Source organism: Gopherus flavomarginatus, chromosome 2 (genome assembly GCF_025201925.1).
Source record: "Gopherus flavomarginatus isolate rGopFla2 chromosome 2, rGopFla2.mat.asm, whole genome shotgun sequence".
NCBI lineage: Eukaryota > Metazoa > Chordata > Testudines > Testudinidae > Gopherus > Gopherus flavomarginatus.
The window spans coordinates 140,625,559-140,647,828 of record NC_066618.1 but is presented as its reverse complement, the minus strand read 5'-3'; the positions used below and the strand labels follow the sequence as shown (position 1 = coordinate 140,647,828).

The window sequence follows — 22,270 nt, the reverse complement described above, 5'->3', positions numbered from 1 at the left end:
CTAAGGGCCTAACCCTGCAATCTTCACTCAGAACAGTTGTTGCTGACATGGGTAGGCACCCACTGAAGAATACTCAAGGGAACAAGAGTAACTGGATCTTAGTTTCTTCATTTATTGTTTCCACTGAGGTGGAATCCACCACACTGTAGGCTTGTTCAGCAAAGAAAATATAAGGGTCTGAAAGCGAATAACTGTCTATTCTGGATTATCAGATAAAAGGAAACACAGGCAGTCAATATTAAATCCGATATATTTGAAATCGATCTTTAGTTGAACATATGTACACAATGTAGCTGAAAACTGAGTTTTTTGCATTAAAATATTTTCACGCGTGTAACATGCAAGGCTGTTTCTATTCTCTGAATATCCTGAAGTGCCCCGTTCCCATTGATGTCAGTGGTAGTTTTGCCACTGACCTCTACAGAAGTAAATTCTAAGTGTTTAGCAGTATTCAGGCTTCCATCACATTCTATGGATATCAATTATGCAAGTCTTTTGGGCTTGACGCCACAACCCTCACTTTCACATGTTGCCCTCCAGGCACGGGACTGCTCACATAAGTAAGGGCTGCAAGTCTGCACCCTAAATGTGCCTGCACATTGCATAACTAAAAATTTATTTATTTTTAATAAAAAGTTTTGTTGAGACTAAAATATGTGAGCCTAAAGTACAACAACCCTTCTTAAATAGGAGATGACAGCAATGTTCAAGATAGAAAATTAATCAGAAAAAACTACTTGTATACTATTTTCCCATTACAAAGTCCAGGTGACGTGTAACAACTAATGTAAACTTTTAATGTATAAGTGTCTTCTCCTTTTCCTTTGCTATCAGTAACTTTTCAGGCAATTTCATGGTTATTCCCATGTCACTAGTAAACTGATAGAAACTGCAACAAGCCTTAAACCCTGTTTGATCTCAACATATTCTTTAGTGATGTTTGTAATGCTCTTCCCTTGCAGCTTCCAGGAACCATCTAACACAAATCATGCTAATAATTTTCAGTATAGATATAACAAAAAGATAGAGCCATTATTTATTGCTAGTGTGTGATATCGAAGTGTGGTCAATATATACTGTAAACTATAGTAAGGACACTACACTCAAAATATCCAGAAGCCTGTAAACACTACATGGAAAAAAACCCACAGTAACTACTTCAGACACTAGTTAAGAACTGGGGGCCAGATTCTACCTCCCTTTAAGCAGGTGAAAAATCAGAAATAACTGACAACTGAAGTTGGCCCTCACCATTTAAAAAAAAATAAACAAAAAAACCCCCAACCTTAAATCCCATGTAAACTGAGGATTTATCAGGCTGTTTTCAAAAAGCAGTTATTATGGACTAAACATGCAAGGTAAGTTTAAAAGATAATTCAAATGGAACAGCACAACAAAATTTTCTACATTCTTTGTTTTTTTAGTGCACCTTTAAATAATAATAATAAAAAAAAAATCAGCCTAATAGATCCAATCCTATTAGGTGAAGAGTGCTTCCTAGAAGGAGACAGATACTCAACCATCACTGTCTGGTTTGCATTCCATTTAAAGTAATTTCTACTTCTATTCTGATTATTTGCATGCCACATTTCAGCTTTAAACCAATTTATATGGCTATGACAGAAAATCCTGTAACTATGACCACATTGCAGGGCACTGCTGCATTACTATTCCGGTTTATTTTTTAAAAACACTTGTGAACGGCGCCAGATTGAAAGCCCTGAAGAATGGCTAGCCCTCAGAAAAAACAGAGGCAGCAGTAGGGCTAGATTCATATTGCATGTCCATTTGGCTCAACCCTAGCCAGGTTTCTAGTGCAATCTCCAGATCCATTCAGATCCTTAGCCTCTTCACTGAGGCTTCCCATAAATATGCCAATTATAACAACAGCTTTTGTGATATGGGCATGTGGTCACTAGGAACTGGATTGACACTAGTTTATTTCATGTACTTTCCCAAAATGCCACCACATGTTAAATGACTTTCAGACAATAGAGAGCTGAGTAGGATCCAAACTGTTGACCTCCAGGCTAATTACTCTGTAACCCCCAATTATCAAGTCTCTCTGCCATGCTTTTTTTTGGGGGTGGTGGAGGGGGTGGTGGAAGAGAATTTTAATTTCCATCATACCTGCTCCTTAGTTTACACATTTTATATTCTATTACACACAATCCATTTCAGAGATTTGTTCCAGAGAGTGCCATGAAAATTCATTTACACAAAGCAACGGTGTTAGACCAACTTTATTTCCCAATCAGGTATTCTTTAAAGGAAGGTTGTGATGGGTTTACAGACCCCACAAAAAGGCTAAGGGAGTGAAGGAGCGGAATAGGGCCCACCAGGCCCTGCCTCTCAGCAGTTGTAGAGCATGCTCCAAAAGGAGGGCCTGATTAAAAGAGGACTCTGACAGTCAAGCGGGGGAAGAATGAAGGAGAGGCTGTCTGCATGGAGGAAGCCAGTTTGCAGCTTCTGGGACAGAGCAAACCACAGGAGAAGGGTCTGGACTGTGGGTAAGACCTAACTGGGAGGGTTTTTCCTCCCCTGCTCCCTGACAAGGGAGAATATCTGAACATTGAGAAGTTTGACTATCTGAACTGCTGAGAGTCATGGGGAACTCTCCTCTGGGGGGGGGGGGCAGAGTGCTGCAAGCATCGTCCAAACTGGAGAGAACGGGGCCCAGAGAAAGCTGGTCTGGATGTATCAGCAGGAGACGACCCTCTCCCCTTTCTCTTTGGGCTGGGATCTAGTGGAGGGGGAGGGCCAAGGTCTTTCTACCTTCTCCCCTCCTTTGGTCTGGAGAATCCAGAGTACTAGGGAACAACAGACTGTAACTCAGCCACCATGCCCATGGACTGTCCAAGCAAGGCCATCTCAGGACTCCGGGGACTGCTGAGTCATGGCATGCCCACTAGGCCTGTTAGCCCCAAGTCAGCCTACTACAAAGATCCTATTTGGAATTTCAGTTCAAACCTTTAACTCGAGATCCAAAGTACTGTAGGTATCATCATGTAAATCTCATCATGACTTTATTTCAAAATATAGTGTTGGAAATTTAACGTCCAAATTTATAAATCTGTCAAAATCTCATTTACAAACTAGTCTCTTCACACATTCTGACTGGAATATTATAATGTCTATCGTCTTCAGTTATAAGAGTCACCACGGGCCAGTCCTCCTCTGGGTCATTGGGATAAAGTGTGATGAATTCATCAGTGCTGTATTTATACAATCGATAAACTCTGATGGTATGCTGCAGAGCATATGCAAGAAGAAACATTTCCACCTAGGTTGGGGAAAAAAAATCAATTAGAATGTAATGCATAATACTAATGTGTATTTTTCAGGAGTGTTATTCAGTATAAGACCACCCTTAAAATGGAGAACAAAGCTCAGATACTGAGATTCCCCTGCATGGGGAAATTCGCTGAAATTCCATCCTACGGATAGGCCATCCTCATGGCTCAAGTACACAACAATTTCACACTGTGTGCTCATTACACAGTATAGCCAAAAATATTCATCTCAAGTCTTAATCTTAAGGCAGTGAAATAGTTTGTTCGAATGTTTGAAAATCAAGCCACTTCATTTCAAAATGACAGCTGTGTGTGTTCAAGGCTTTCGGAAGAAATAATGCCACTTATTTCAGTGCTTAAGGTACCTAACTTTGAGCATTCATGACTGAAAATCGTAGACCTATACCTGTATCATTTCCTGAACAGAGGCTACCAACCACTGAATGCTCCTTTACTTCACTGATACAGATAGGAGTCAGTCCAAGTGCACTAGATGTTCAGAATTTAGTCTAAGACATGTAATTACAAGGGTTCCGATAGATTTGACTCCCCTTGGACAAAGCCTAAATTCTTACATTTAAAAACCAAGAACTGTTTAAAGCACTTTTATATAAATTTGCTTTAGTATAACTAAAGCAGCATTTAATACCTGTTATTTTTTAAATTTACACAAGAGAATTGTAAGGCTGAGGGGGAACCTCTGCTTGACACTCCTCGTGCTATATAAGTTCAATTATTTCAGGACTTTAGTTTCTGGTGCTACACATGTTAAAAGCAGTAACATTCTCTTAACAAAAAATACAATTTCAAAAAAATGGGAATGCCTATGCATTCAGAATCCATGTCCCAACTCATCTTTAGATAGTTTCACTCTGTCGAGGGACATTTAAAAAAGGATATGACTGCATAAATAGCTGGAATAGAGTTGAATTGTGCCCCAGCAGCAGAAGTGCAGACATATGTTGCTCAGTAAAAGCTCTAGGGCATGGTACTTCCCCAGGAAATGCCCGGAAGAACGAGTGTTGTGCCACCACCAGACTTGAAGGTACTATGGGCATCCACTCACGTCTGCCACCAGCCTATTCTGCCAGTTGGAGCAAGGCTGATGGTAATTTGTGTCTGCATGCACGTTAGAGCCATTGCCCCCACCCCATTTGGTAGAGACTAGCACTGTCAGCAGCATTAGCCTCTGTAGTCCTTGTACTCAGCAAGTACAAGAACCTTATTAAGCCTGTTGCCTTCACGGATGTGAGGTAGCAGAGGAAGAGTTCCCCCCATTGCTTCCCACCTGTCTTGAGAACTCATACAGGGCCAGGCATACCCTGTTCTAGTCATAACTTATCAGAACAGTCTCATTGATTTCAATAGGATTAGTCACCGAGTAAAGTTCAACTCGGTGTGAGTAACGGTGACAAAGCTGAACCCCAAGAAGAGTCAACAAGTTAAAGGCAGGTGATAGCCAACTTTACTTGAAAAGGTGGAACCTAAGCACCTAGTCAATGAGAGTTTAGTACAAAAACTTAAATGGGAACAAGACCTGGTCTTTAGCTATTATTAAAACACATGCACAGTTGAGCACTGCACTTATGGAGATTGTATCCTGCGTCTACACTTCTGAGGGCAGTTCCACTCATTTAAGGAATCCGGTCTCCTTTTGAGATCAGGCTCCCTGATTTTTTTTTTGATTTTTTTTTTTAATGTTTGTACTACCTTTCACACCAATAGCCTCATTAGCCAGTTTGTGAGATAATATATAAGTCATGGTTCATTTAGGTAGCTGCAATTCCTCAAGGACGAATTACACCTTTTTCAGGTTAATCAAGACCAGTAAAAATGTCTATCAGTCAGAAAATGGATTTATTATGCAGTTCTTGTTTCATATACATTTCCCTTATGTAATGAATTTGGTACTGCGAGCTTTTCATATATACTTATCTTTATTTTGACATTTAAAATCAACATTTTAAATAATTAAAGAGTAGTGGCCAGTTCTGGTACAATGAGAATCATGGAAGACATTAATCTAATACTTCATTTACTTTACTAAAAAACTGTATGTATAAAAATGAGAAAAGTGTGTTATCCAGGAGTTATATGCTCCAGAAAATGGGGGTTTACAATTATAAGCACAGACCCTTAACTAGATCACCATTAACAAGTACTGCTATTATTCCATTTACTGAGCAGCTACCTTTTTACAAGCATCAAACCACATCAAACTTAAGCTGCTACAGCTTTGCTGATTTCCAAAGCATTTCAGAAAACGTTTTCGTGTTCAGATTAGTTCTGCTGCTACCACAGCAGGAAAGTCCTAGACACGAGAAAACTGCCACGTACACTAGAAGGCATAAATAGCTCTCCTTACTTGCTCAAGGCCTCCAGTGTGACCTATTTGATTCAAGTGGTTATTCATTAGCTGACTGGGGTTGCTGGATGTATCCCGGGCAAACAATAGCCATGAGAACACTGGTACTTTCTTTCCTTTTTTATCATCATATAATTCAATAGCTGTCTTCAGCATCAAAAATTTCACAGCTTCATAGAGACTGTACTCCTCCTCTTCATTTGTAAACAATTCATCACAAGCTGCTTGTCTCTCTACAGGACTTTTCATTTCACTCATACTCTCCCACTATAAAAAGCAAACATAGGATTATCAACATAAGCGACAGCATATCACTCATAATTGCAAAAGGAAACAAGGACCTTCTTTAAGTGTAGATTGCCACATTTTCAGCATAACCACTTTGAATTAGATGTATAAAGGGCCTTCACACCTTTTTTTTTTAAACTTAAAGATAATAAAATCTATTTTAAATACTCCCATAGCTGTAGCTGCTGCTGTCTTTTTCCTGTAGCAAAAAGTATCTGATGAGGCCAAAATCAATAGAAAGAAAAAAGTAAGGAGAATGGGGTGGAGAGACAGATTCTGATAGGAGAGAGGCAGTAACCTTTTCATAGGTTGTAACAATACCTATAATTTTCATATTCTCCCTGCATCTCAAATACCCATAGTGCTTTAGTTATTTTGCTCCTAATATTCTCACAGAAGTTACATAAATATGCATATAAGCAAATATTAGCATTTGAAGTAGTAGACCTGTGCCTATTTAAAATGTTTAAAATAAAAATATAAACATATGCACACAGAAGACATGAATAATGGAACCATTAAAACATTCTGTTAAGTCAGGGGTTCTCAAACTGTGGGTGAGGACCCCAAAGTGGGTCATGACTCCATTTTAATGGAGTCGCCGGGGCTGGCTTAGACTTGCTGGCACCTGGTGATGAAGGTGAAGCCCGAGCCCCATGGCCTGGTGACAAAGGGGAAGCCCAAGGGCTTCATCCCTGGGCCATAGGGCTCAGGTTACAGGCCCCCTGTTTGGAGCTGAAGCCCTTGGACTTTAGCCCCTCCCCCAACCCAGGGCAGTGGTGCTTGGGCTCTGAGCCCCTCAACCCAGGGCAGCAAACTCAGGCTTTGGTCCCCACTCCTGGGGTCATGTAGTAATTTTTGTTGTCAGAAGGGGGTCACAGTGCAATGAAGTTTGAGAACCCCTGGACTAAGCAGATTCCATACTGTAATAAGAAAAATCAAATGCTAATCTGTAAAGAGTACAGCACTTGGGAAATGTTAGATAACAAATGCTATAATGGTTATACGTACATACATAAACACACAAATGATAAGGGGCGTAAAGGATCATTTTGCTATGTAAAGATTCAGTCAGTCATTCTATCACTGCCTGCAGCCATCCATCACCCCACTGTCTCTCAGATACTAAGAGCACTTGTTCAACAGGGAACACACCTCTGCTCTAAGGATGTACAGTAAACATGAACCGAAATAGTGAGAGTGAACCTAGAACTATGTATTTATAGTATTAAAATTTTATGTTGACAGACTAGTCTATGCATCAGCTAATTCAAAGAGGTAAAAGAAAGTTCCCACAAATTAGGAAATAAGAAAATTCATTAAAAATGTCACATACTGTAGTGGTGCAGTATAGTTCCTCACACCCTTCTGGTATTTTACATTATATAGCATCTTTCATCACTAAGGCTTCTAAAAACACTTTATGTGGTACTACATAAATGCAGGAAATCCTTTCACCCGAGACTGAGAACAGCTAGGTGGAGTGCCAGTAGACTGCTCAACAGCAATAGTGAGGGGGTAGATGGAAAATATTGGACCAGAGTGCCAGGAAAAACCTCCAACTCCTTAGAAACAAGGGATTTTTCCATGCCCATGAAGACTAGAAATGTCCTCAGTTGGCGAGGTCTCATCCAGAAAGCACACAGCTCTTCCCCAAATGAGCTCTCTTACTTAGAACACAATTATCTACTTAAGTAGTGAAAGGCTGAGTCACCCTCACAGGAGTGCTACACTACCAAATAGTGCCATATAACATGAATTGTGGCACAAGGTTAGTGCAACACTTATTGTGTTGCAGTAATACAACCCACATTGTCTCAAGCTGCCTCCTTCATTATGTGTGTATTATGTCCATCATAACATGAAGGTCTGATCAGTTCCATAACTGTATGGCAGGAATATCCTGGTAAAACTGCTCCAGGAATAGGTTAAAAGTCTTTCCACTTTTCTTGTGCTTTTAGGCAAAGAAATACTATGCCTTAACATGGAAGGGGTGAAATCAAAGATTTAAATATTAATCTAATACTAAAGAATTCTAAATTCCATTTACTATTCTTAGAAGTTTTCTATTGCCTTTAACTAGTGTCATAAACTCCAGATACGTTAAATAATTAATTACCCTTCCTAGAATAATAATTTTACTCTACTAGAATTTAGGTTGAATCGGTGGAGAACTAAACATACTTATTTGTAACTCACTAAGGAAAGTGAACACATAATTTATCCAACCTTCTTCTTTAGAAGTATTAAGTAGTCTTTAATTTCGTCACTTAGTTCTCCCATCTTCCTGCCCAGTTTCTGTCTTAGCTGCCACTCTTGGATCCAATCATATTTGCTCAGTAGCTTTTCTGGAAGCTACAAAGTTGAGAAAGAAAAACAAGCAACTTATTAAGTCAAATCCTGGAAGTAAAATTGTCAAATTGTGATATTTTACTGAAGACATTGCTACGTATTGTTGCTTACAATGGTATCCTCATTCTTCAAAAAAAGCTGTTGTGTACAAGTGCACACCACCATTTGTTCCCCCTTTTTTAAAAAAGGGAACGAGCTTGTTGCATCTCTTGTTGGAGAACAGCTGGAATTAAATCAGCAGCTGGGAGATTAGCCCATTACCAGGCCATGAGCCAGCCACAAATCCTTTCCAATGACACAAATGTCATTAATGCACAAGTGAATGGTAACAATCACCAACTGCTAGTGGTTTGAGGGATTGTGTGAAATTAATATTGGTTCAGTTCCATATAAAAAGATATTCTTAGTAGACAGGCCAAGGACTGAATGAGGATGAGGACTTGGCTTGTGGCAAAACACCCAAAACTTAATAGACTTAGGCCACCTAAATAAAGCTAAGGTAAGGCCAAGAGTTCCCCCCATATTAGGAATATTTTGTAGGCTTCACTATTCTTGAAGGAAGGCAAAAAGAGTTCGAAAAATTGCAAAATATTGTAACTAACTCGTGCCTTCTATTTATCCTTTTTATTTTGGCCTACATACCCAACCTGCACATAAGGGGTTTCTTAAAACCTTATCAGCACAGTTTATGCTCACGCTGAATAACAGTCAAAGATCTGCAGCAATTGTGTATTAATTGTCAAATACTAATGAGCTGAAATAATATAGTATTTGAAACTGATTTAGGACTAAATTTTAAGTGGCTTGAGAAAACTAACAGTCCAAAGAAATAGATATTCAACCCAAGGTGTCTGGTGTAACTGAACTCTAGAAGTAGTTAACATATGATCAAAGAAAGGCAGACTTGGTTTAAGATTTCCCTTGAAAGAAAAGAAAGGGATAACTTAGGAGATGCTAGCATCCACATCTGCATAGATCCTGATTTCTTAAATATGTAAATTTTACCACAACAGCACAGAAAGATGATTTACTCACCTTGAAGTTACTTGAGTTCAAGATGTGTTGTCCCTAGAGGATAGTGCACTCAGTTACTTCAGGTTGCACGTGCACTCAGGACCAGTGACTTTTCCCTAAGAGTGTCCATGTGGTCTATGCATGTACCTACACTCTCCTTGTGCTCTACGTTGATGAAATAAAGGGGGCTGCCACCACCTTAGCTCTTCTCTACTGTTAGCTCTCAGTAGGGGGAAACCAGGCAGTGGGGAAGGAGGCTGAGTAGTGCACTACACAAGAGGGGTAATACACCCCTAAGAATTCAAGTTACTGCAAGGTGAGTAACCCATCCTCCTCCTTCAAGTGACTGTCCTGACCTAGCTCTGAAGTGGGGAAAAGGGAGTGCTCCATCATTAACAGTTGCATCTTGATTTTCCAGCTTTTCCATGTCTTGGATTTGAGCGCCAAAACAGAAGTTTCACTTCTGTGGAATGTGCGACTCTTCCAGGCAGCAAACGTATGAGAGCGTCCATCACTGACCAGGATAGCCTCCCTACATGCGAGGCAACATTTAAACCCCAGTGAATCAGGCATGTCCCTCACATGGAAGATTTTCACAGAGGAAATAAAACAAACCTTTTCAGCAGCGGGTAGCTAACTACTACTAAATAAACGAAGGAGAACAAACTCTGCAAGCAGCTGAGGCATGCACAAAGATGACACACTAAGCTCCGTCTCAGGCTGAGGCAGTTGAGAAGGAACAGAGGCGATTTGCCCATGTAGCTCAGTCTGGAGCACGAAGTTATCATCAGTGCATGTGCAGTCTGAACAGACACTACTAATGAATCTCTATGATCAAAGGTGCGTAGGGTGCATGCTCACCAGGGAGCTCCCATAGTGTCAAAAGAAGAACCCAAGGGGTTGTGCAGATCCAGAGGAACAACTGGTGCAGAGACAATCCAGGAAGATTTTGGAGAGTGCTGGGGGACAACTTCCTGGTGCAAGTGCTGGAAGAACCAGTGAGGAGCCATGCTCCTCTTGACCTGCAGTTCACAAACAGGGAAGAATTGGTAGGGGAAGTAGAAGTGGGTGGCAATCTGGGCAGCAGTGACCATGAGATGGTTGAATTCAGAATCCTGATAAAAGGAAGGGGAAAAAAAAAAAAGAAGAAGAGTAGCAGAATACAGACCCTGGACTTCAAAAAACATACTTAGCCTCCCAGGGGATCCTGCCCATCAGTTCCCTGAGGGAGTCAAATATGAGGGGGAAAAGAGTCCAGGAGAGCTGGCTGTATTTTAAAGAATCTTTATTGAGAGTTCAGGAAGAATAGCAAATATTGTAGGCAACCAGCATGCCTTAGAGAAATCTTCGGTGAGCTTAAACACAAAAAGAAAGCTTACAAGAAGTGGAAACTTGGACAGATGACTAGGGAGGAGTATAAAGATATTGCTCGAGCATGCAGGAGTGTAATCAAGAAGGCCAAAGCAAAATTGGAGTTGCAGACAGCAAGGGACGTGAAGGGTAACATGAAAGGTTTCTACAGGTATGTTAGCAACAAGGTCCAGGTTAGGGAAAATGGGGAGCCCTTACTGAATGGGGGAGGCAACCTAGTGACAGATGTGGAAAAAGCTGAAGTACTCAATGCTTTTTTTGCCTCGGCCTTCACTGACAAGGTCAGCTCCCAGACTGCTGCACTGGGCAGCACAAGATGGAGAGGAGGTGAGCAGCCCTCAGCAATGAAAGAACAGGTTAAGTACTATTTAGAAAAGCTGGACATACACAATACCATGGGGCCAGAGCTTATGCATCCGAGGGCGCTGCGGGAGTTGGCTGATGTGACTGCAGAGCCATTGGCCACTGTCTCTGAACACTCGTGGCGACTGGGGGAGGTCCCAGATGATTGGAAAAAGGCAAATATAGTGCTAATATTTTTTAAAAAGGGAAGGAGGAGACTCCAGAGAATTACAGTCCAGTCAGCCTTACCTCAGTTCCTGAAAAAAAATCATGGAGCAAGTCCTCAAGGAATCAATTTTGAAGAACTTGGAGAAGAGGAAGGTGATCAGAACAGTCAGCACGGACTCACCAAGGGCAAGTCAAGTCATGCCTGACCAACCTGATTGCCTTCTATGATGAGATAACTGGCTCTGTGGATATGGGGACAGCGGTGGACGTGATATATCTTGACTTTAGCAAAGCTTTTGATAGCGTCTCCCACAGTATTCTTGCCAGCAAGTTAAAAAAGCATGGATTGGATGAATGGACTATAAGGTAGATAGAAAGCTGGCAGAAAAAGCAGATGGTCATCTGGAGCAGAGATGCGTGCTGGAGTCAGTGAAGATAGCTCCACAGCTCAGGTCACAGAAGAAGAGGGTGCTGGCTCCAATGGCAACCACGACTACATCAGAAGGAATCGTCCAAGTAGCAGAGGGTGCTGCAGTTTTGCCCTTCAAAAGGAGCCCCAATCCAGTCCTTCCTTGTACCAAGTCGTCCTGATACAGAGCATGATGCTCCTGATGACTTGGTAAGGGACAAGGAATTTCTGCCTCTTTTAGAAAGGCTTGGATGGGTAACCGCCCTAACCTTTGCTTTTATGGGAGTGCTTATGTCTCCCTGCCCTGGCTCTGCTCTCCAGAATCTCTTGGAGCCAAAGATCTTGGAACTGCTCAGGACTGTAGAAGAGCAGCTATTCCTACCTTCTTCAGGCTGACATACAGCAGGGGTCCCTAGCCAGAGGGTCTTCCTGTCTTCCTGGCCTCCTCCATGAGCAAGCTTTGGAGCAGAAACTTCCCTGGACTGCTGACTTCCACTTAGGAACAACCTGTAGATGCCATACCTTGACAGGACAAATGCTTCCCTCAAGGAGTGCAGACAGGTGTTGTGACAGTATGTGACTAGGAAGGGATTATGTCTCACACAGTGATTTTTTGAAGCTGGGGATCTTTGGCTTACTCCCCTGCAACCACTGGGACTTCAGAGTGTGGGGGAGTATTGAAACGGCTCCCTGTTATGGTGGGGTGTTCCAAAATAGAGAACCAACCCTGAAAGCTTGCTATGAAAATTGTAAAAACTACTTACAGAAAAAGCTGAAGTCAGAACAAACACTGAAGCTCAGTTCTTAGGATCTAGGATGAAGACAGTGGTGGTCCGGCAGCAACCCCTTTTATTCCCTTAATGCGGAGCACCAGGAGAGTGGGAGCACATATGCAGACCACACAGACACTGCTACAGAAAAATCTGTTCCTGGGCACATGGAGTACATGGGCAAACTGAAGTAACTATAATTCACTACATAAAGGGACACTGAAAGAGCCACCAAAATTTTATGCCCCACAAAAAAGAAAATAATTATATCAATATCCATTCGAAGACAACATGCAATATCAGAATCTTAAAAGCAGTATATTTTTAATTTAAAAAAAAATTTTTTTTTTTAAACTCAGGATTGAAGTATTGCTAATTGTCACTAATACACCTCCCTCGCATGCACACTGCTACTCTCTTTACACCCACTGCTGAATGAATTTCAGCATAGCACAAACCTTACTATTCTATTCTGGTAATCTGCCCTTTTAAAAAATTGCAAAAACAGATCTCCATAGTTCACCATTTTCAATATCTTTTTTTTTACCGTTTGACTGGTAGAAAAAGTTAAGAAAATATGAAGTCAATATATTTAAAGTAGGAATTACACACCTCTAGGAAGCTCTCGTGCTCTAATGCTCTTTAATACAACCCCTCAAAGTGCATGTTGGGAGGTTTCCTTTGCAGGAGGCAGGCAGTGAGGTACCCTTAGAGACTATTTTTATGAAGTTCTTTGTATTGTACTGTTGCTGCAGATGTAATCCGTGGCAGTATTGCTGTCAGAAGTTACAAGACAGCTTTTCAGCAGAAGTACACTGACAAAGTTATCACATTTTGGAAGTTTTAAAGCTGGATTTAATTAAAGGGATTAGAGCTTTATTGTATCAAAAGTAGTAGAAAATTAGGACACTATCCTTTCTATACCAAAATAGTTCTGTGATTAAAATATACGATGACTGTACAATAAAGCAAACAAAATATCCATTTACTACTTGTAATGCCAAATGCACTTGTAATAAAAACCTCAAGGTAAAGTATAAATAACATTCAAAACATGCAAGAGTTCCTCATTTTAAAGGTACTTTCAATGTGTCTCATTAATGAAGTATCTGAAGCAAATCAGAATGTTTCACAATAGCATTGTAACAAGAGCACTGTTCAACTGCCAATTACTTTGGCTAGGCTTGCATTAGATCATCATAGGATAATTTGAACAAATTCTGCAAACAAAGAAAAACATATCTGTCATGGGCTCTGAACATTGTGTATTAGTTCACAGAATCCGCACAGTTTCTAGTAGCAAACTTTTTTTTTGAAAAGTGAATTTACTGCTGGTGAAGCAACAGAATGCAAGTATCAAAAGCTGAAACAATCTAGTTATCCACAGAAGTAATACAGAAACATTTTTGACGTAAGCTTCACCGTACTACAAATGCACCTCCAACTTGATGTATAGGTGTACGAGGGAGTTACTGAACTCAATACATCTTTTCCTTAATACCAAAAGATAAGTTTCCAAGAGGAACAATACATTTAATCTCAAGGTAGCTATTCACAAAATGTCGAAGTTGCACTGAAGATTAATTCAACAGAAATCTCAAATATTTAATTGAAATTAAGGTATTTTTTTTTTGAATATTGTCACATGGTGACTTTCATGCTATATAAAAGCAAGGAACCAAGAATAGTAGTTGAGGATGGATAGTCCTGTGGTCAAATAACTGGGCTGTGACTAAGGAGACTTGGGTTTAGTGCCTAGCTCTAAGAATCACTTAATATCTCTCTCTGCCTCAATTTCCCACCCCCATCTTTAAATCTGGATTAATATATTTGTGACAGATATTGCAACTCCATGCAGTATCTTCATGGACCACTGTATTAAATTTGTGAATGTTTTATATGCGATTATGCTATTCCTCTAGGAACTAAAAACTGTGTGTGAGAGAGATTAAGGCACATCCCTGAGATTACAGCAACTCTAGAGATGTACCACTCCTTCGGAAGTTTTGCATAGATGGTTCAAACTGAGTTTTCCTGAGATTCAAACAAAGTGACTTTGGTGTAAGGTGAGTTTTGAACTGACAGAGGGCTTTCTTTCTCGTCCAGCAAACGAATCTGAGCTTTTGTCCAAGGGGGTCGCTATCCTGCTGAAGGGTAGAATATGAGGGTAGGAAGGGACCTCAGGAGGTCATCTAGTCCAACCCTCTGCTCAAAGCAGGACCAATCCCCAACTAAATCATCCCAGCCAGGGCTTTGTCAAGCCTGACCTTAAAAACCTCTAAGGAAGGAGATTCCACCACCTCCCTAGGTAACCCATTCCAGTGCTTCACCACCCTCCTAGTGAAAAAGGTTTTCCTAATATCCAATTTAAACCTCCCTCACTGCAACTTGAGACCATTACTCCTTGTTCTGTCATCTGCTACCAGAGAGAACAGTCTAGATCAGGGGTCAGCAACCTGCGGCATGCGTGCCAAACACAGCACGCGAGCCGATTCTGAGTGGCACGCAGCTGCCTGCCGCAGTCCCGGCCCCCAGCCTAACTCAGCCTCCCCACCTATCACTCTCCCTTGCAGGAGGCAGAAGCTTGGCTCTGCAGCAGCCAAGCTTCCCCCTCCCCCGCTTCTTCCCCCAGCATGGTGCTTTCCTGCCCTGCCCCCTCTCCTTCCCTGAGCCAATCAGCTGATGGCCCTAGGAAGGGGGAGCGGGAAGAGCAGCAGTATGCACACAGCTCTGTAGAGGATGCAGAGAGAGGTAGGGAGGGGGTGTTGAGGGAGGGGGTGGAACAGGGCATATCCCTTCCAGTCCGGTGGGAGCACCCCTACGAGCTGAGCTCCCCAGCCCTCTGCCCTAACCCTCCCCACACACACACACAGCATTCTGCCCTGCAGCCCCCATACCCCTAGCCCTCTGCCCTGAACCCCCCCAACCCAACACACACCCAGCCTTCTGCCCTGCATCCCCACAGCCCCATCTCTCTGCCTTGAACCCCCCCACACACCCAGCCCTCTGCCCTGACCCTTAACCCCCACACACACCCAGCCTTTTGCCCTGATCCCTGAACCACGCCCACCAGCGCCGGCGCTTCCATTGAGGCGAACTAGGCAATCGCCTAGGGCACCAGGATTTTTGGGGGGCGGCAGGCAGCTCAAGTGGATCTGCCACAGTTGTGCCTGCGGAGGGTCCGTTGGTCCGCGGCTCCGGTGGAGCTGCCACAGGCATGCCTGCGGATGGTCCGCTGGTCCCACGCGGCTCCGGTGGATCTCCCGCAGGCACAGCTGCGGCAGCTCCACCAGAGCCGCGGACCAATGGACCCTCTGCAGAAATGGCTGCGGCAGCTCCACTGGAGCCGCGGGAGCGGCGCCCAGGGCGGCAAAATGGCCGTGCGCCTAGGGCGCGAAAAACTCTAGCGCCGGTCCTGGCCCCCACCCCAGCCTTCTGCCCTGATGCCTGAAACCTCCGCCCCTCCCTCTCAGTCTGGGGTCCTGGCTGCAGGCCCTGCTCAGCCTGCTGCCAGCCTAGGTGAACAGAACCCCAGGCTGGCAGCGAGCTGAGCAAGCTGGCAGCATAAGATCAGCATTTTAATTTAATTTTAAATGACGCTTCTTTAACATTTTGAAAACCTTGTTTACTTCACATACAATAGTTTAGTTATCTTATATAGACTTACAGAAAGGGACTTTCTAAAAATGTTAAAATGTATTACTGGCACGCAAAACCTTAAAATTAGAGTGAATAAATGAAGACTCGGCACACCACTTCTGAAAGGTTGCCGACCCCTGGTCTAGATCCATCCTCTTTGGAACCCCCTTTCAGGTAGTTGAAAGCAGCTATCAAATCCCCCCTCATTCTTCTCTTTTGCAGACTAACAATCCCAGTTCCCTCAGCCTCTCCTCAGAAGTCATGTGCTCCAGCCCCTTAAATCATTTTTGTTGCTCTCTGCTGGACTCTTTCCAGTTTTTCCACATTATTCTTGTAGTGTGGGGCCCAAAACTGGACACAGTACTCCAGCTGAGGCCTCACCAATGCTGAAGAGAAGTGAATAATCACATCCCTTGATCTGCTGGCAATGCTCCTACTTATACAGCCCAAAATGCCATTAGTCTTCTTGGCAACAAGGGCACATGGTTGACTCATACTCAGCTTCTCGTCCACTGTAACCCCTAGGTCCTTTTCTGCAGAACTGCTGCCTAGCCACTCGGTCCCTAGTCTGTAGCAGTGCATGGGATTCTTCCATCCTAAGTGCAGGACTCTGCACTTGTTCTTGTTGAACCTCAGATTTCTTTTGGCCCAATCCTCTAATTTGTCTAGGTCCCTCTGTATCCTATCACTACTCTCCAGCGTATCTACCACTCCTCCAAGTTTAGTGTCATCTGCAAACTTGCTGAGGGTGCAGTCCACGGCATCCTCCAGATCATTAAAGAAGATATTGAATAAAACCGGCCCTAGGACCGACTCTTGGGGCACACCGCTTGATACTGGCTGCCAACTAGATATTGGAGGCATTGATCACTACCCGCTGAGCACTGGAAGGACATTGACTCATTAGACCCATAAAACAGAGGGGCTATTTCTGCTGTATTTATTGATAAGCATGTAGAAACTTTTGTATGTATTCTATGCAAAGCTTTTGTCCCAAGAATAAACATACCTGCTGAGAAAGAGCTGTGTGGTAACTTGTAAATGCTGGCGATTGACTGTTCATAGCCCTTAGAGAAAGCAAAGCCATGTTGTTGGCCTAGAGGAAGACTGGCTTGCTGGGGATACCACACATATGGCATGCAGCTCTGCAGCCTTAAAAAAAAAACCACTATCAAAAGGAAGTAGGACAAGGGTCCCTACCCAGAGACATGTGATGGTTGGAGACCTGAGCCCTGCCTGACCACTCCTGGAATTGAGCACAGAGAAGGAATACAGGTGCAGTTCTCTCTGAAACTGTGACATTAGTACGTCCTGATTTCACCAGCACGTTGTGATGATAGTTTCAGTGTTTTGCATTGCTCATGCAGTACAGCTATTGGGCAATTTTATGGCCTCGTTGAGAACAAAAATGTTAGTTCTTACTTATCAGAAGATACAAGTTTGAAGCATACCAATGTTAAGTCCTCACTCCGAAGCCAGTCAGGAAGTGCAGAAGTTTGGCTCAGTGCCTGGAACAAAGTTGCTCTGAGAGCACAATAGTTATCACCTCGCACTCTCCTTATAGAGGTAAACTTCCGAGAAACTGCTTCGTATCCCTATATAAGAATACAAAATAAATTGCAATAACTATGCATAAAATACATCAAACCTTTATTACTCCTGACATAACTGATCAAATTAAATGCCCAAATTACAGATCTATTTAACAGTCAACAGCATTTGGCCTAATATTCCACACAGAAAGCTCAAACGCCTTTGTTTGAGAAATCTAATAGGAATAGAAGCTATAAACAAAACAACCCGCCCATAGTAGCTGAAGTGAGAAACCAAACCAATCATTAGAAGCAGGAGTTTATTAGAAGGTTCAGGGACTTGCCAAAGTAACTTAAGGAGCACAAATCAGACTGTCACTGAAACCGAGCTCCTGAATCTCTTAGGCACTTTTGAAAATTCTACATATTGTACCTTTTGGACCAAAGGACATTAAAGATGTTGGCTGGACCATGTGAAATATCAGCATCAGAACTAGCATGTTAATTTAAACATATAGAATGATCCTGAACCAGCGGCTTACAACCTGCAGATGTTCTCAAAGCAGGAGTTGAGGCACCCTGGAAGGTAAGTGTGGAGACATGTGCATTGACACAGCCTGAAGCACATTTCTGCGTAAATATAGAGGACTCCAGTTTTGTAACAGCGTTAAATTAACAAAATTGTTTATTTTACATATTAAAAAAGTAGATTCTTCAACAATCATGCAAAAACTGACATTTCCCGCCTTTTTTTAATCATACCCTTTGTTCAGCTACCCTCGCTCCACCCAAAAACCACTTTGTTAGATGCCTCCTCCATCAAAGTATAAACTTTTGTTGGGGGTGGGCAGGGAGGATTGCAAAAGACAGAAAACACAAGCCAAAAATATGATGCAGGATGGTTGTCCCACTGGCACAAGACACCCTGCATGACAGTGCTGAGAATTATGGCAATGGGTGCTTTAGAACTATACACAGACTGATTGAAAAGAAAAAACCTTGAATGACTCTAAGCAGATTTTTTATTTCCTGTTGAAATTGGCAGATACCAGAGGATTGTATGATTTGTATGAAAGTACAGCAGACAGTGTTTTGACACCCAGTTGCACAAGTATGACAAAAGACTGCCTTGCTTTAGTTCAGCTGTTACGAAGCAAAGTTGCCATAAAGGTGTGTCTTGTTTACACCACACACTTGTTTTATTTAATGCCTGCTTGTATTATTGTATATTTATTTAACACTGCTTGTATTTCTAATCCAGTGTCACAGTTTGTTTTGGGATGTCCTTAAGATAGGTAATTGTAATTGTATTAAAAACTACGCACACACACACGTTCTTGGGATTTTTTCTATGAGTATAGCCAGTCACTCTGTTTCAGTGCACTCTACCAATGCTCACTAGCAGAACAAGGGAAGTTACCCTGAGGCATGATACCTTATAATCAATTCTGCCCTCACTGAGTTTTCTTGGTCAGGCCTGAACTGAAGCCCAGCAACACTACAAATTTCATTCAACGGGTCAAATTCTGCTCTCATCTTGCAATAAATTGCAAGAATAGAATTTGGCCTAATGACACTTAAAGCCCACTGCCAAGTAACAAGTACTCAAGGCCAATAAAAAAGCTTTTAAAAGTTGCTTTAAAAATACTAAAAACTGTTTAGAACCTCAAATAAACAGAATGTTTAGATTAAAGAATTAAAAAAAAATCAAATTTAAAACAAGAACTCTATTCTCTACATTCTTATTCTATTCTAATCCCTATAGTCTGAGCATCTTTCAGCAGTTCATTAAGCAACATGACCACCTGTGGTTCATTCTCCCTCCAGCAAAGAAGTGTGTGCATTTGAAATGCTCTGGTAAATTTCTCCCCAACCAAAATACATACATGTTATGTGTTCATACTGAGAAAGCAAGGCCAAAGAACTAAGACTAAGCTGAAGATTAGTTCCTCCTTTGCTTATGTAGGAGGACCCTAAATCTAGATCAGGGGTCGGCAATCTCTGGCACATGGCTCACCAGGGTAAGCACCATGGCGGGCTGGGCCAGTTTACCTACCTGCCACGTCAGCAAGTTCGGCCAATCGCGGCTCCCACTGGCCGTGGTTCACCACTCCAGGCCAATGGGGGTGGCGGGAAGCTGCTGCAAGCACATACCTCAGCCCATGCTGCTGACCCCTGATCTAGATTCTGTTTTCCCCATACTAGAGTCAATGGCGTTTACAGCTAAAGCAAAGTTTGGACTTTAATTCTTTTGAAAAATGGCAGGGTTTTTTCACATGTTCTCTTGCTTATATTAATCTTTTTTTAGGTATACAGCATTACTTTCAGTTAGATCTAGAATGGGAGGATTTTTAAAATCCCAAATCTGTCTGAATTTTTTTAACTAACTAGTTCTTGGATTATCTGTTTTGATTGCTAAATAAATAGTTTGCAAAATCATTTACAGAATATACACGATTTATAAAATAGTTTTTTTCCCCTTTAAACGAGACTTTTTTTTACTTAAGTTCAAAGATCGCTCTCATCTCTGAGAGCTGATGAGAGAAATAAAGGCTCAGGTTAAAGTCTCAAACTTTTCTTTTTAGAAGTTGTTATTTCTGGTCATCCACACAGCCTCAGTGGCTTTCAAACTGCAAAGAAAGTGTTGGCAGCTATTTGTTATACACAGATAAAGGGTTTTAAATTGGTGTGCAGGAATCATCTCAATGACCTGGTACCACTAACATTTTCATGACAGCATCAATTAAAGTGCCTTTGTAGATACAGAACCTTAATAAACAAAGTCTCTCAAAACTCTGTCACTGCCCTTAGCAGTTAAAGAAATGTAATGATTGAACTATTGTGAACAGCACATAGCTCATACCTGTAAGCCAACTCAACATAAAAGAATCATGCACTTAATATGTGTTTCCAGGATATGGGCCTATTTTGGCAAAAAGTTACCAAAAAAACCCTTCCGTGGGCCGGGGGGGAAGGCATACCTTTTTCATACGTTTTGCCACCGGTGTATTTCCTCTCCATTCTTTTCGGCAGTACTCTATGATGTCCATTTCAGGTGCAACACTGAGTTTATTTTCTGCCAAGATTGATCACATATAATACACATTAAATTAAGGAAAAGTATAAAACAGAGCTACACAGTGAAGTGGTTTACTTTATTCATCAATACACTCAAAAATAAAACTAGTGCTAATCAAAGAGAAGCTTATGTAGCAGAGCTCATAGCTAATAAAAAAAATCTTGTTAGTATCAGAAGAAAAAAAAGCTCAGGAAAGCTGAGAGCAAGCAAAAATTATGGTGTGATCCAGCAAGGAAGGGACCCCACAACTCCTCCTCCTCCACCCCTCCCACCTCCTGGGGAAAACATAACAAAACAAAAAAGCGTGAAAAGGAAAGAGGAGACTGGTAAACTCTCTCCATCCCTCAGCAACCAGAGAGAATGAAAAGAGAGCTTCCCTTCCTTCCCTCAAAAAGTAAAGAGACAGAGGTGCAAGAACCCCACCCACATTTATCAAACACTTACTAGTTAAGTATGGTAGGAGAAGTTTATTTCCCCAGGCAAGGCTGAGGAACACAACTCTTCCTGGAAACCCATAAACTTCTATTTCAAGTAGTTAGTAGTGATGCGTTAGCAGTGAACACCACTGACCATAGATCCCGGCAGCGGGAACTTTCATATTGCCTATTAGCTAGTAGTGTTTGATAAATTTTTCAAGCCCTGTTACACATGTACAAGCACAACACACAAAGGTCATCCATCATCAACTCTTTCAATTGGCTGTGAAGAAATTTTGAGAGCGAAGGAGATAAAAATTACAGGTAGACTGTAAACGTCTGATTGTAGCCAAAGTGATTTTATATTACATAGTTTTCACTGGATGAAAATGTGCATTGTGTTCAACTGTGAGCAATAACCGCCACCACATTTACACACAGATATAGTTGAGCACAAGAACTTTGCAGAGGAGGGCAACAAAGCTAGAAGCGTTGTTATAATAAGCTATTCTACTATATTTGTGTAATGACATAGACTAAAGTTCAAATGTACCTGAGGAGCCTGTCTCACAAACAGGTAATGTTTTTTCTCTCTCTATTTCTTCTGCATCACGGTACATGTCCTCCTCACTGAAATAACATTGATACACACTTCATGTAACACCATAGATCTGGTTGGCATTGACATTTACTCCATTTACCACTGGATGTAGTAATGTAAACCATTCTCAAAAATATTGCTAGAAAATTCAATGTTTTAAGATTATCTACATTTATTATGCATTTTTAAAGGAAATCAAAATCTTAATTATGTGGTGAATGCTTCCCCCAAAACAAGAGAGTTAGGTAGATCATATTCTCAATTCCAGGACATCCATGCCAGTAATAGATTACTGCCTCCTGCCCTAACACGTGCTCTGCTGGTGATGTGAACGCCACTGAAGACCACATGGAATGGTAAAATATGTCCCCTTTATTTTGTAATTATTTTTCAGTTCTTGATTTTTACAATATTAGCCAGCTCTAGCTATGTTTAAAGGGCCTTAATTACTGTTATTTATCATGTGTGATAACACAGATACTGTAAAAATATATAATAAATTAAAAATACAATACTTACCTTGACCCTATGCACAGGCTTTAACTGGAATTGAACGGCAGTAAAAAGCATGCTAAGGTGTCATACTGAGTAGGAGCCAGTAATCCATGATTGATTTGGATGTCATGAACTT

General features: G+C 41.7%; 1 protein-coding gene across 7 annotated transcripts in view; it reads right to left on the bottom strand.

The window, feature by feature from the left end:
- Positions 1 to 232: 232 nt before the first annotated feature.
- The window catches only part of OTULIN (OTU deubiquitinase with linear linkage specificity), a 47,620-nt gene continuing 25,582 nt past the window's right edge, over positions 233 to 22,270 (bottom strand). For all 7 annotated transcript variants that reach the window (XM_050937483.1, XM_050937485.1, XM_050937486.1 and 4 more), the window contains 6 exons: positions 21,592 to 21,668; positions 20,525 to 20,619; positions 17,463 to 17,606; positions 8,176 to 8,301; positions 5,659 to 5,925; positions 233 to 3,283 (listed from right to left, as the gene is read on the bottom strand). In XM_050937483.1, coding sequence (XP_050793440.1) covers positions 3,089 to 3,283; positions 5,659 to 5,925; positions 8,176 to 8,301; positions 17,463 to 17,606; positions 20,525 to 20,619; positions 21,592 to 21,668 — 904 coding nt within the window. In that variant the 3' untranslated portion in view covers positions 233 to 3,088. The remainder of the gene's footprint in view (positions 3,284 to 5,658; positions 5,926 to 8,175; positions 8,302 to 17,462; positions 17,607 to 20,524; positions 20,620 to 21,591; positions 21,669 to 22,270) is intronic.